Source organism: Strix uralensis, chromosome 4, assembly GCF_047716275.1.
Source record: "Strix uralensis isolate ZFMK-TIS-50842 chromosome 4, bStrUra1, whole genome shotgun sequence".
In the NCBI taxonomy this organism is placed as follows: Eukaryota; Metazoa; Chordata; class Aves; order Strigiformes; family Strigidae; genus Strix; species Strix uralensis.
In genome coordinates this window covers 97,982,325-97,997,641 of record NC_133975.1, presented here as the reverse complement: position 1 = coordinate 97,997,641, position 15,317 = coordinate 97,982,325, and the positions used below count along the sequence as shown (strand labels likewise).

At 36.2% G+C, this 15,317-nt stretch overlaps 1 protein-coding gene across 1 annotated transcript in view; it reads left to right on the top strand.

Moving 5' to 3' along the window:
• The first annotated feature begins 845 nt into the window (after positions 1-845).
• Positions 846-15,317, top strand: part of RYR3 (ryanodine receptor 3) — a 265,038-nt gene continuing 250,566 nt past the window's right edge. Inside the window, exon 1 of the mRNA XM_074868153.1 lies at positions 846-901. Within this exon, the coding sequence (XP_074724254.1) occupies positions 851-901 (51 nt within the window). The 5' untranslated portion in view covers positions 846-850. The remainder of the gene's footprint in view (positions 902-15,317) is intronic.

Sequence of the window (15,317 nt, the reverse complement as noted above, 5' to 3'; positions counted from 1 at the left end):
CTAGTATTTAAGTAAAACCCAGCAATTTCCATTAATCACAAATTTTGTCATTGTTTAACTAGAGTTTAAAGTTATTTTAAATTTTATTTTAACATAACTGTGATTTATAGGTTTTGAAATAAATTTGTATCATCCTCTATATATATTCCAATGCAGCTCTGCAAAAGTGCAAATAAAAACCTTGCAGTCCTTGGGATATATGTATAAATACCATTTGTAAAGGTAGCACAAATAACTACACATGGTAGGTTCAGATCATTAAGTCATCTTGGAAATCAGATTTGCAGCTGCTTATGCAGAGAAGCAAGAAACGGAAGTTATTGTAAGCAAGCTGAAAATATCTGCTGTCAAAATCAGCTTGTCCTGTGATCATCTGATTTACATCCTTCTCCTGCACAAATCAGTAGGTTCAGAGTTGCTGAATTTGATACATTTCAGTGCAAAATTGGGTACCCTGATCTGTGAAAATGGAAGCGCAAGCTCTGCTTTCATTAACACTTCACCATTATTGCTGTTTTGACCAGACAGTATCTGGGGGGAAAAAAAAAATCAACACCTAGTGGTGCATATAATGCTTCCTGCAATACCTTAACAGTAGGGGTTTTTTTGCCTCCAGGGGAGAGAGAAAAGGAAAAGAATTGCTTGCTAGGAGCTGGAAAAGCAGCGCAGTTGGCTCTGGCAGTGAGGGGGTTGACTGACAGTCTGCAGTGCAGTGGAGTTAGCTGAGCTCCCTATATGGCTGTGGATTAGCTATATGCTAATACTGATAGGAGAAGAGGAGCTGTACCTAGCGCAGTGAGCTGACGGTGGAGACGATCAGAGTCTCAGCAGAGCTGACTCCTCAAGAGCCATGGCTGAAGGGGGTGAAGGAGGGGAAGATGAAATACAGTTCCTACGAACTGTAAGTATCTGCTTTTTATAGGTCATGTAGTACATGATTTTATGTCTCATGTCTATTCCTTTTCTGTTGTATTAAAAATAAAGTGTTATTTCTGTGCTGGGCTTTGCCAAATGGGAGAATTGATTTAGTCAGTGGAAAAAATAAAGCAAGAATATGAGCTTTAATAGCATCAGGCAGTCTCAGTGTGTTCTTCCTTGAATCTGTTCAATAGCCAGTTTGGTATAAGGAGACCTATTTCCGCTGTAATCCCCTGTGTTTGAAGCGTCCTCGTCAACTTTGTACTTGGGTTTCTAAATGTAGCATGCCAAATATCTGACCTCTGAAACTTCTGTCTAGGTTAGATTTCACTGACATTAACAGAAGCTTTGCAAATAGGAGAGCCTTAAAATGATGAATAAACCAAGCAAGCCCTTGATGACCTCTTCTGATAAACATGCTCACACAAGCACACTTGTGTGTGTAGGGAATACCAACAGATGTTGAAGTCGGGGTTCTGCAAATGTTTGGGGTCTTTTCTCTGCTTAAAAGAAGCTTATTTTAAAAGGAGAGAAGGATTTCTTTGGGAGGGGGTGTTAATTAGTGAAATAGCCTTCACTTGGTGTAATTTTCTATAAAGAGCCCTCACACCATTCTTTCCTAAAGCTTTACACAAATCTAGTATGACAACCAATTTGGACTTTTAAGCAAGTAGTGTTCATGCATTAATTTTTGGGAAGAGAATAAGATCCTTTTCATCTGTCATCTTGTGTGTCTCATTATTTTTATCTTGCATGACTAAGAGTGTGTTGTTGTGTAACTAGCATGAAAAAACTGCTATTGATGTGTGTATTCCCTCTTCTTTCTATACTATCTTCGCTTTGCATTCATCACAAATAATGTTCCAGAAACCATCTCCTCTAGAGTTGATACAACTTTAAAAAGATAAGTCTCTAAAATAAAACATGCTAAGTGCCCAAAGTAGGAAATTACAAGGCTGATTTCTGGGAGGTTGGGAATATTTATTTCTGGGAATTAAAGACTGGAGAGTGGTGATGGCAGCTGCTGCTGCTTATGTAAATTGTTTAGGTGTGATGAAGTGTCATTAGCACTTTTAAGCCTGGGGGCATTTCATAGGGGGAGGGAAATGGATAATCATAGTGAAGTATTCTTTCCAACATCCTTTTGCTCCACTCTACTTTTTAGAGGTATCTATATTACATAGTTTAGTAGATTACTCAGCCTTTAGGAGAAGGTGCTTTTAGCCCAGACCAGAGCTTTAAATGAATGTCCTTCATTCTTTCACTTTCTAAGATGTTGCCTTGGCTGAATGATCTTTCTCAGTGATGAAGTGAGGAGCTTTGCCTATTCGTAAATAGCCTGTGTGTACTACCTGAAATGGCAATTTCTGCTGCTGTGACCCATTCTTATGCTAGTAGAACTCTATTGCACTTCATTCCAACAGGTAAAATAAAGTGCTAAATAGAAGTGGGAGCTGAAAATGGAAACCACAAAAGCGAGACAATGCAGAAGTGTTCTTTCTACTTGGTGTTAGGGAATCTTTTTTTTGCGGGGGGGAAGGACTAGATTTCTGTCTTGGAAGCTCCAGCTTCTCCTTGCTGTTGAACAATCATATTGGTTAATGCTGTCTCCTCTCCATTATAACTTCCCTCACCTCGTGGAGAAGGGATCAATTGTTCTTTCACAATATACTGAGAAAGGAACCGTTTATTAGGTACAGAGTGCTACAGTGATGTAAGCCTTCAGTATTTATTACTTACAGCTTTTACTGCTGCCTAAACACTCTTTGTACATACAAACACGGAGTGCAGTAGACTTTTAGAACTCTTCCAGGGAAATTGTTGTTCTATCAGGATCTTCTCCAGATCAAAATGTTTTCTGGGAATTTGAATTGCTAGTGAGTGTTTCCCAGGCTTGTGTAGCTGAATCTTCCTTTGGAACTGTTGATCTCCATATTCTTATTTTTGAGTCTGTAGACAGAATTGCTCTAGCATATTTTAGATTCTCAGAGATAAATCTTTCTTGGTGAGGTACAAAATAAGATTAAATCTCTTTTGATCCAAAAATATCCTACAGTATTTTTTGAAAGAGCAGGAGAATTAACTCTTAAAAGTCTAGAAAAATTGATTTTTGCTTCCTTAAATGGAAACTTTCCCTTTGTCCCCCATTTTTTGTTGGCTATGATTTTCTTGTTTTTGTTTTTCTTCCAGATCTAAGTTACTGCGTAGTTTTGTGCCTCATTTTTAGGCTCTCTGCTCTCATAGAAGGGCTAGAAGCTCGGGAATGCATAAAAATGATACCTGTATTTGTTTCTTGGAAGCAGTAAACTTGTGGGCGTATTTATAAACTTCGATGGAAAGCTTTTCACTATCACTTTCTGTTCCAAATTTATCTTATTTGATTAATTTGTCAGCAGTGGGAATGGCAAAAACCTTAGGAACAACTTCCAGAGAGGAGAAGAACACTTTTATTGTCATCACTGTAGTAGTAGTAGTAGTATGTCTTCAGTACTTAGTTCAAGTAAGTCCCAGTTCTTGCATGACTCTTTATGCGCAGTGATACCATTTACAGGATGGTGTTACTAATACAGTGTAATTTCCTTTCCTAATTTTTCCCTGATTTGTAAATTCAGTGTGAATATAAATAAATAAATAAATACACACAGTTTTTTCTTGCACTGCTACCCTGCTGCTGTGTCTTTGATATGAAATCTTTGATGTATTGTTTCTGTAATAATGCTTGGAATTTTTTTCTCTAGTTTTCTGGTGGCTTTCATCTGGATTTGACTCTGGATATTCAGTGTGTGTGTGTGTCTACTTGTGTGCTGTGTATGGAAGGGAGAAACAAAACACTTGTTACATGTGTCTAATATGCAATACTGCTATTTCTTAGTTTCCTGCCCTGGTAATGGTTGTTTTTTGGATGGCTTTCCCCTGTTGTTTGCTTGTTACCCCTTCCTAAGGTATGAGAAATTAATAAAAATAATGTTTATGTAGCATTAAGTGAGAACCCATATGTTAACCCATGCTGTTTTGAGATAACATATTGAGGGATATAGAGGGAACCCTGTTGCCCTTGGCAATGTGAATGAGCGTTCTCATTCGAGCCTTTCCTAGCTACTGGGACTTTACTACTGTGACAAATTGACAAAGCCCTCTCCTCTCTGGAAATTATACCCAAGTTCTCTGTCATTCCCACTTCTGCCAAATAAATATCAGATGATGCCTTGGAGCAGATAGGTATTTCTGATGGAGGAAGAGAAAAGCTATGTAGTCACTTGCTAGCAGAGAGCGTGACTGGGAGGAGTCATGCCCCTGCCCAAAGCATAGGAGCAGTTTAAATGTATTTGTCATGAAGCATGTCAGAGTTGTTTGCCATTTTACAGTCCAAATTATGGTGGTAACATTAGTTAATAGGTGTATTGCTTTGTTAGTTTTCCTGAAATTCATTGCATTCATGGAAAGTGTTTTTACTTATTTTAATACAAAGAAACCTTTTTTTTTTGGTGATGACTCATGACACATTAGTCAAAGTTTGGACTTGTTTTCCATGGATCTGAACAGAGTGTGTGTTGGTGTGCATGGGTGTTACTGTGTGTATGCATTTGTGCGTGTGTCTGTGTATGCGTGACTCTGCCCAGCTGGTTACAAACTCTTCATTCCTCTGAGTGACAAGGGCCTTAACAATTGATTCTTCTTTGACTTTTGCTCCTTTAACAGCTTGTCTCAATGACCTAATTTTAAGTGTTCCGATAAACTTCTCCAATCACTATTGCAAACAGGAGTGAGAAGTTGTTTTCTGTCATAGACCGAGTGTAGTTATCTGTTATACTTAAATAGCAAGGTACTGTTATTATAAAGACCTAGAAAAGAATATTCGGATTTAATTTTTTTCAAGATCTAGTCCATGTACATAGATTTACACAGTGAGTTTACAGATTCTTTTTTCAGGTATGTTTTTGATCATTTGTGTGTTAAATGATCAGAATCAAGACAGTTGGGTGGCTCATACACTTCTGTATGTGAATACACTGTCCTATTTATATTGCTTGAAAATGAGCTCTTCTACTGTTCAGATGTTACAAATGAGATGGGAAGTTATCTCAGTTATACTATACCTGACAGTTCATATTCTAAGAGTTAGATTTTCTTTATTCAATCATTTTTACTGTTGCCAAATATAAATATAAAATGTGATTATATCATGTCTTTTTTATTATTTTAGGAGTTGTATTAAAGCACTTCAGATTATGCAGATTTAGTGTGGCATAAAACCAGTTCTTCTTTAGATGCTTTTAATACATGTTGTTTTATCAAACCTGTGTCCCTAGTGGTGTATCCCTACTGACATAACACAGAATGTGTGAAAAGGAAACATTAAAATAATTTGTCCTTAATAGTCCAACTTAATATCTAACAGTTATGCTATGAACTGCATGCTGATATTCTGTAACACTGACCTCTGTGGCTTGATTCAGTAAAGTGTGAATATCTACTGTATAATGCTCACCAGATAAATATTTGCAAACAGATATACCAGACAAATGTCAGACAATAATGGAAGATATTTCTAGGGAGAATTTTTTAGCAGTGGTTAATTAAAAACTGGGAAAATATGGAAATTGTTCTTAGTGAGTTGTGTATGAGAGTATATAAAAGCAATATAGAAATTTATATATAGTGAAAGTCATAAAGGCTAAGGAATGCCTTAAGATCACATTGGTGGAATTTTCCTGAAGTCCCTTTTAAGGGAGCTGGTGCAGGTACTGCATGCTTCTGAGTGTGTTCTGTGGTATTGTTTTCAAATTAATTAGGACATTTTTTCTGTTGTCACTGAAATGTACTGCAATTCATGATACTGTACTTGTCGATTAGTCAGTCAATGCCTTTTACAAAAAGGATAAAAAGAAAGGAAGAATAATGCTGTATAAAACTTGAGTTGCTTCTGAAAACTGGTGTGTATTAGGAGCTTAAGTGATTTTTGAATTAAATGTTTATGTATCTATTTATCTCTGTGCATTAAATCTCCCCCTTCTGATCCTATTGCAATAATTTCTAACAATTGTATAGCAGTACATACTTCTAAGTCTCCTAAGAAGAAAAAAAATTGTACAACAAACAAAAAGTTCACCGTGTCTCTTCCACTCTGTTTAAAGAGAAGTCTTTTAAATAGATTTCTTTTTGCTTCTTAAACTTAAGGCTATCACCAGTATAGCTACTTGCAATCACTCTCCTTGCCTTATTGTCTTTTAGTTTCTACCATGGAAATCATACTTAATTTTATGAATTTATCCTGAATTAAGTTTCTTAGAACTTGTAGCATTCTTCTTTGTTTATTTTCACCCATTGAATTGCCACTTTTACTCCCTGCATGTGTGCAACTTTATGAATAGGTTTGTCCAGTTTGTCACTATATGCAAAACAGATGGTTTACTCTTGTTGTTTGCCTAGGACTATTTCCTTACCGAAGGTCTTGGTAATATCATAAGGTAGATTTACAATATGACAGATTTTCCAGTGTATCATATACTGTAGTGCACTGTGAGTGTTTATTTTTGATGAAATAAAAGTAAGATCTGCTATTAATTGCTACCCTTTTTCAAGATAGAATTTTAAACAAATGCTCTACCATACTATGAACACAACAGTCATGCCTTCAGACTGTATAGCGTGTCTGTTTTTTAGCTATGGATGCACTGGAGTAGTGGCTTGATGTCTGTATCAGAGTTATTCAATTCATTTGTAACAATTTCTCTTTTGGGGTGAAATAATCTCATTTAAGCGGGTATTTCAGGCTCTTGGCAAGGAATAGTTCTTTGGGAAAATTGCACTATGTTTAGATTAAAAGAGAAACACAAGTAGTTTGGTATGTTTAATATAATGAAAGTTGTTTGAAGTTTATTTAATGGTTAGAATTTTATAGGTGCAGAATAAATAATTAAATAAATAAGGTATATAAGGTTGAGGAAAAGAGAGGTAAGTGGTGTAGCCACAGCTGCCTTATAATTTGATAGAACTTCACATGATTTGTTTTGATATACTTGGGTCTTTCATTCTCTGAGTTATGATCTTGAGGTCTGTTCCCAGCTTGTGGTACAAATACAGAACAAGTGGAATGTTTACACCACCAAAAGCTTCCAGTTAAAATAAGAGAAAAGATAACAGTGAAAGGTGAAAAGGGCATATGAGAAGGCAGTGAAATGATATCCAGCACATATGAGAAGGCAGTGAAATGATATCCAGCATGTTGTTAGGTAGTAATTTTTACGTTCTAGTTACAGAAATAATTATAAAGTGGATTTGCTGGTGTCATGAGGAAAAAACCACTTTAATAAATATTCTGGGAAAAATGCATTTGCTAGGTGATAGTGTGTTGAAAGACTTTGTCAGGTAAAGGGGGGGCAGAGAGGAGAAAAGGCAAATAGAGCTTTTGCAGATAGAACAGGTGGACAGTGAAGACTTGCATCATGACTAGTCAGAGGTGAAGGCTGATTTCTCTCTATCAAATTGAAGGTAGCTGAGTTAGGGACATGCTTCTAAAGGTCCTGACATTCCAGGCTGCTGTTGGAAAGTTGTTTGGTCTGTTTCTCTGATACCTTTCTTTTTTTTTTTTTTTTTTTTTTTTTTTTATGAATCTACAGAATAGAATGTAAACCTATTTTTTCCTACAAGGACATAGAATAGTAATGTTCAGAGATGCATTGTACAACACTGCATATGTAATGGTAGTACATGTATGTATGATGTATATGTAAATATGTCATATGATATATACATGGGATATATACGGGACATATGTATTTATATGTAATGAGTTGCACTTTTGCAAGCTGCTTCTTATTGGTCCAGTCTACACCAATTAAAAACAAAGCAACATTGCACTACATGAACTCAGCATCGTGCTTTGCTACTGCTTCTTTCTACAGCTTAAATTAAAAAAAAAAAAAAAGCTATTTCAAAAAGAAATCAGTGCATGTATTACAATACTGTAAATACAGTGTATTGTTACAAAATAATTGCAAGATTATAGTCATGATCAATTTAACTCCTAGGATAGATCTAACTCCTTGTCAGTTTCTTTTCCTTTTTTTGGGGGGGGGGGGGGTGGGGTGGGGAGGGGAGGGGGGTGGGTTTGGGTATCAGTGTCAATGCAGGTCTGCTGAAATAACATCTAACTTGTTACAATCAAGAAAAAAGTCAGTTTCACCTTAGAATGTTAGTGAGTTAAAAGCCTTTTTGATAGGATTTGTGACCATGCAATAATCCTAAATTAATACTCCAAAATACTCCAAGCATACATTTCCCTGTTTCCCCCTAGCCCCAATGGTGGCTGTTGTGGGGATTTGTCTTCTGCTCAAGCTCTGCTTTTTGGTGTCTGAAGGGGATTTAATATCTTCAGTAATAAACAGTGAGTTTGCTAGTGATGTTCCCACGTTTTTATAGAATGCAGTAAGTGGGTTGCCTGATCTCTGTGCCTTTTTTCTAATCCCCTGCCATGCTAACTGGGTATGATTCATGTTGACATCCAGCTGTGAATATTGCTTCTTTCTCAGTTCCCATGGCAGTGCTGTGACCACACAGCCAAATGCTGCCAGGTGCATTAGATACAGATTCCAAAAATTAAAACAGAGTTGCGGGCAGGGAGGAGAAGAAAAATAAATTTGTCACACAGTTATTTAGAATATATTGAATTCAATCTCAGGACACTAGTTTAAAGTCATTCATTTCTTCATTCATGAAACACATATTTTCCCAAATGGCACATAATAACAGTGCAGATATATAATAAGCACAGACCTCTGTAGACAGTAAAATTATCATCTCAATTTAAGAGAACAATTGCTAACATAAACACAGTTTAAAAGATTCAGAAAGAAAACATGAGTCATTAATGTATGCCTCAATGAATATTTTGATTTATTTGCTCAATGTAGAAATTTTAAATTTAACATTCTGTCTTTAATGTCATTAAAAAGTCACCAGACCATTAATTATGTTTATGAGTTACTAGAATGTAGCGCTTTTAGTGCATTGAAGATTTAAAATTGCGTACCAGACATTACTTAAAATGAATGTGTGTTCTAATTGCAGAAGACTTTTTCCTCCTAAATATTTAATTCGCTTGGGTAACTTTTGGAAACCTTCTTCCTGAAAATTACAGTGGTGTTCTGAAGCACAGTTGGCAAATATGTGACATCCTCAGAGTGTGTCTAAAATAGTTCAAGATTGGTATATGCATAGGAATTATAAAAACTACAGGAAAATGGATTTTTTTTTTTATTTCCCCGCCCCTCCTAGATCTGCTTTTGGTAATGTCTCATGTGCAGTATGATGCATACATCCATGCGTTTGTCAGTCATCGTGCACCTGCTGACAGTCAACTCTCAGTCTTAACAAGTGTGGTTCAGCTGTAACTAGGAGCTGATGACCAGTCTGTTGATCAGGTAACCTCTCTTTTCCAGTTCTCTCTTTGGGCACACCATGTCTGTTGTGAGGAGTGGCAGCTTCATCAATAGAAGCCATAGTAGAGACAACAGCAACATAAGGTGAAAGATTCAGTAGTAACATTGGGTTTTTTCCTTCTACTAGACTTTTATGTAAACAAGCTAGTGCTAGTTTCTCAGAAAGACGAGTAGTCAGCACATGTCTGAGCTGGTTTTAGTCCACCACAAACATCTCTGATAATCTTGAGCATTTCAACTACTTCAGCACTCAAACAGATTCTCCAGTACCTTGTACCAGAAAACCAACTTCCCTTGACCCAATTGCAAGAACTTGAATGCTTCCCAGTAACAATATAATATAAAGAACCTGCAACTTAAATAAAAACCTTTATAAATTACTTGTACAAACAGTAGAATTTCAATTCAGAGACTCGAAACAGCTGTTTAGCAGCAGATGCAGAACTAATTTAAAACACTGAAGATTTAACATGCTTTCAAATTGCATCAGCTGTACCATGTACAAATGGGAGTACAAGGATCATCAAGCTTAGAATATATACTAAAATGCCTCAGATGATTCACTAAAATGCTTAGGGCCAAATGACTTCCATCTCTCAAGACTTCCTCTGAAGTTCATTGTTTGCACTGTCTCATCTCTTCTGTATATGAAAAGTGCCCAGAAGACCTGTACACCTGCAACATATTAAAGATACTTAATGTCAGTAGTTTGTAGAATTCAGAAGCTGTTTGATAATGTATATAGAAATGTTGATACAGTCAGTACACAGTTAACATTCTGATTTAAAAAACAAACTAACAGAACCAAACTGTCAGTATTATACTCCAAGCTACTAGCATAACCTAGCATATCCAGTTCTGTTGCACTTTCCAAAAGATCAAAGTCAACAGACTTTATAGTTCATATGTAGCCAAAACTGGGAAAGGTGGGTTTTAGAATTTGGAAGACCTCAACTGGATCATCTATGTCATGCCTGCACTTTTGTAACCAGGTAACCTTTCCATGCAGAACATTCACAGGACAAAAGATTCTTTGCTGCATACATGTTGACCATCACAGGAAAAAGTGCTGATGGGGATTAATAAGATTTGATTTCCTGATCAGTCACTGTCTGTGAGAAGTAAAGCGTGGTTATATTAATATGTGCCAACTTTGCATTTTTCCCTTTATTTTATGTGCTGTTTACGTACATTAGAATTAATGACTGAGGTTTCTAAAATGCATATAACAATATTAACTTTCTAATTTGCAGACCCTAAACCTTTTCTGTAAGAGTTGTGAGTTGCTGTAGACTGAATTTAAGACTCCTTACTTGCTTCCTTAGCGAGGTTTTGCAGATCTCTTGGAAATGGTCCTGCCTGAATAATGTGGAATTCAGCCTTTGTGATCATCATTTATTTTTGTTACTTTATTACCATGTCTGGAAATAGTTGTAGGTAATCTGGTATAGGTGAAGTTACAGGGAGTGGCTGATGTTGACTAGCACTGTTGGCTATCACTTTTGATGGCTGAATCACCCAGGTGTTTCAACTGTGAAGTTAGATGTTTTTTTATTTTTTTTTTTTAAATACAATGTAAAAAAACCAAATGTGTTTCTTTCAAAAATGTCAAGAGTTTTCTCTACTTGCTATACTGGATCTTAGGTGGCTGTCTTAGGTAATATTAAATTTTCCCCGTCTTTAACGTAACTCCGTCCTGTGAGTGGGTAAAATAGTTGTGTGCTTGAATACTGAGTGGTACTTCAATACTAACACTTAAGCAAAACCTGAAATCAGTGATCATTGATTATTATTATAAAAGTTCCAATTAAGCCTTGTTAAACTGAAATCTAGCAATTTTAGTGAACCTTCTGCAATTACAATCCTTTAAAGAAATTGATAATGAATAATGAAATCAACTGTCATAGCACTAAACAAAAAAAAGCTTCAATAATAGAAGCATCTTATAAATCTGTGTTTTACAAGAGAAGAAAAATTCAGCATCTACTATAGGACTTTTTTCCCCACCCTTACAGTTTTGAAACAATGGTTTTTATGCAGCACTGAAAAGACAAACTTACTGTCCAAAGTTGGTTTCATAGAAGTGCATATAATGGTGTTACTGGACAGGGGTATGGGATGTGGGATTATATTCTTTGCCAGTGATGTGAACATTCATCCATTGTTACTTCAGTTTAATGCATGAAATAGTAAGAGTTTAGAATATCAAACTTGGCTTGATGAAGAACTGCTTTGCTTTACTCATGCAAATCAGCCTAAGTTTCAGAATTGTTTGTTACACATTTTGCTCCCCATCTCCTTTATGCACAAAATTAACTATACGGTATGGTATGCTCATATGATTGTGAAAGTTGAGGCGCATATAGCAGCTACTAAATTAGCTAGACATAAACAAATGGTGACGTCTAAAAGAAGAACTTGGTATGATGTGTCATTTGTTGTAAACACTGCTTAAACAGCCAGATTGTTCCTCCAGTATGGAATACATTCTAATCGCTAAGTTGTTACACAATAATGAGTTTCCTCAAGCAGGAAAAAAGTAGTTTATCACCTGCATTTAAACTTTCCACTTATGAAAATATATTGATAATGTTAAATAATTTACTTCATTAAGAAAGAGAATTTTATCAGAAGAGAAAATGTTTTTCTTACTCAGGCTTTTGCTCACTTTTGCTTTGAAAGACCACAATTTGATGACTCGCTGTGAATGCCCTACCTAGCAGCTAAATTACAGAAGCTGTCATTAATGACCTTTTACTGCTAACCAGAGTATAGTTCCGATTTCTTCATACCACTGCACAAGCAATAAGCTGTAAAGTTGTATCCACTCGTGCCTTGTTACTGAGAAAACACCAACTTTGAGAGAAACTGAATCAGGAAGTACAGTCTCTTTCATGATTAACTTGAAATTCAGGAAGCTTGATAGTATGGAAGATTCTAGATTCATTCTGAGCGTGTAACTTTCATTTCATGACAGAAGTTTGTATTTGTTAGAAAGACTTATCCATTTTTTTCTTGCCTGGGATTTTCCTAAGTCAGGTTCTCTCAAGGTTAACCTAAGACTTAAATGACATCATTCACTAAGTAAGGGTCTGCATATAAGGCTTAACTTGCCAGTTAGAGTGCTAATGTGACCTTTCCTATCCTTAACGATACAAAGAACATTTAGAATCACAAATCACAACATTCTAAAGGGTGAAATGCGTTCACCACAACATAGAAAATGGGAGGCAAAATCTTCAAGAAAAAAAAAAAGATGGCCAAAAGATGATAGTGGTGATATTCTGTTATAGGTAATCTGTGACATCAGTGTAATGTTTCTAATGCTGTTTAGAAAATTAAACATATAATTGCATAGCCCTGTCATGTGTTCATGCAATCTAACTTTATCCTAATCTGTGTACTACTTTTCTTTTTCACATCTGTGTTTCCTTTTCTTTATTTAAAAAACCAGACAGGATCAGTAGTGACAGAAGTCAGTAATAACATAGGAATTGGGGGAAGATTATCCTGACCTCAGGCTACTTCCAGGCAACATCAGTTAACAAAATCCAACTTCTCTATTTTTGTGCATCCCTCGCATCTCCATCACACTGTAGGGAAACACTCTATCAGTTAGCTGTGTAATTTAGCTGTCTCAGAATGGCAGATTCAGTTACCAACTTCTGTGTACTCTTGATTTCTCTTCCTACCATTTCTTGAGCCAGGTGTCTTCACTGTAAACTGGAGCTTGCAGTTGTTACAATAGAAGTCTGCAGCTGCAGAGTACAGAGGCAAAGACATGGTTATTATTTACTGAAAAGTAGGTATAGTGTATAAACACGGCAAAGGTGGTGAGCTTTTAGCAGTGCTGAGTTAGCCCCCATCAGATCATGTCACTGTTCAGGTGCTATTTGCTTTGGTGGTTGAGGTGTCATCTCAAGGGTAACTTCTATCTCCTTTTGTTCAAGCAGAGATTTATGTACCTGGGGTTCTTGGCACACATAACCATTGTTTGGTTTCTTTAAATGTTGGTGGGTTCTGTACTTTTTCATACTGATCAGATGCAAGGTTAGTGGTTTGATTGTGGGATAACTGTGCATTATCATGTAAGCATGTGGGGGGGTACACAAGGTGAAGAATTACAGTGTTTGCAGAAACGTTGCCTTAGACAATGTTGTGCTGCTGTCCTAAAATAGTGGTCTGAAGCAACGGCAACACCTGCTCCTTCCTAAGTATTTCTTCTCCTGTTACAATATTATATATGTAGAGCAATTGCTGTTCACTCTGGTTACTTTCTGTCTAGTATATGCATAGTTTGCATGGCTCTCGTGACTACTAGCTGTGCTTGGATCACCAGCTTCAGGCCTTGGCTTCAGTTATTTGCAACTTAGTGTAATGTTCATAAGTAGAACTTAATAAAATGTTACAGCTATGTGTAAGGGTCACTCCTGGGTAGCTACATGTAATGACAGTGCACTGTTGCTAAATAGTAATTAGTTGGAAGGCAAATGTGCTAAACATGAAAGCTTGCAGAATCAAAAAGGGCGATCTAATGCGATATATTGAACAACCAAAACTAATCAGAAATGCAATTTGTATGTTTATATAAAGATTTGCTTGTGAAACAACGATTCAATATTAAACCAGTGTAACAACCACTCCTTATACTACACTTTGAGTAGTATTTTCAGTCCAGTGATCTAACGATGGCCAAACTTGAGAGAATGATCTTAAACCATCTCAAGCAAAACCGTGATTAAAACCTGGGTTTGTGTTTTAGCCCGGTAGTGGGTTACATCTCTAGGGAAATTTCATCTGTGGGAGATGGTAGATGACCCCCCCAACCAAAACAAAAAAAACACCCCAAACTTGAATATTTTGTAGATGGGCATTTGCGATTAGTACCACAAATTTATCAGAAACAGGAATTTTCTTGATTAAAGGGATGGCAGCTAAAGGAGGGATGAGTTGTAAAAGAGTTATTTAATGTGATAAGCAGGAAAAGGGAAACGACTAAGGTGCAATTATCCTATTGAGGTGGATTTTTTTTTTTTTTTTTTGGTGTGACAAGAAGGATAGCAATACCATAGTGATCAAAAAAAAAAAAAGTAAGTATGAGGTAAGGTTTGACTAGGGAGCCAAAGAGTATTTATATTCAGTCACTGTGAGTATGCATTAATAGTAAATATTCACAAGGCAAGATTCAAAAGAGAGGCTGAGATACCAGTTTGTACATATTTCTCCTTTAGCTCTACCTGAGACTGTAAAAAACAGAGTGTCTCTTGTTGCTTGAGGTCATAAAAAATTCAAGAAATTTTAAGAAATGGCAGGCTTTTTATTCATTTTGACATGCATGGCTTGCCAAAATTGAGTCTTAAAAGGAGTTTGCTTGTTCTTGATGGAAAATTACAAATAAGTAAGTGTTTTTTGTGGAAAAGAAAAACTTCAAAGTGGAATCTACACTCAAAAAAGAGCAAGGCCCCATCCTCTTGAATAGGAGGAATGCAACAAAAAGGTAAAGATACTTTGCTGAGAACACCGAAATTCTTGTCATTGCTTCCCAAAGTTCATCTTCATAGGTTCTTTTCCAGACTTGTAAAGTCACTAAGACTTTCCAGTCTTTCTGTTTGTTTGCTGTTTCTGCCTTTATTTTTACCACACAGCATCCATCTGAAGTATCTTTACTTAAATCAGCCTTGCATTTGCTTTCATTTAATGTGGAAACATTTATTTATGTATCACAGGAACATAGAACTGGAAAGAACTTTTTGAGTCATTGAATCTGTTTTGAAATGAAGTCCAATTTTAAAGCTAATTATATCTTTTCCTCTGCTGCTTTTGTCAAGGTACCAATCCATTGATCTAGTAATCTTCCTTCAGTTTTTCAGCTTAAATGTGTATATATATTTCTAGTTTTTTCATGTGTGCCAACAGTGTCACCTATTTATAAAGAAGAATTCTATTCCCTCTTAAGTT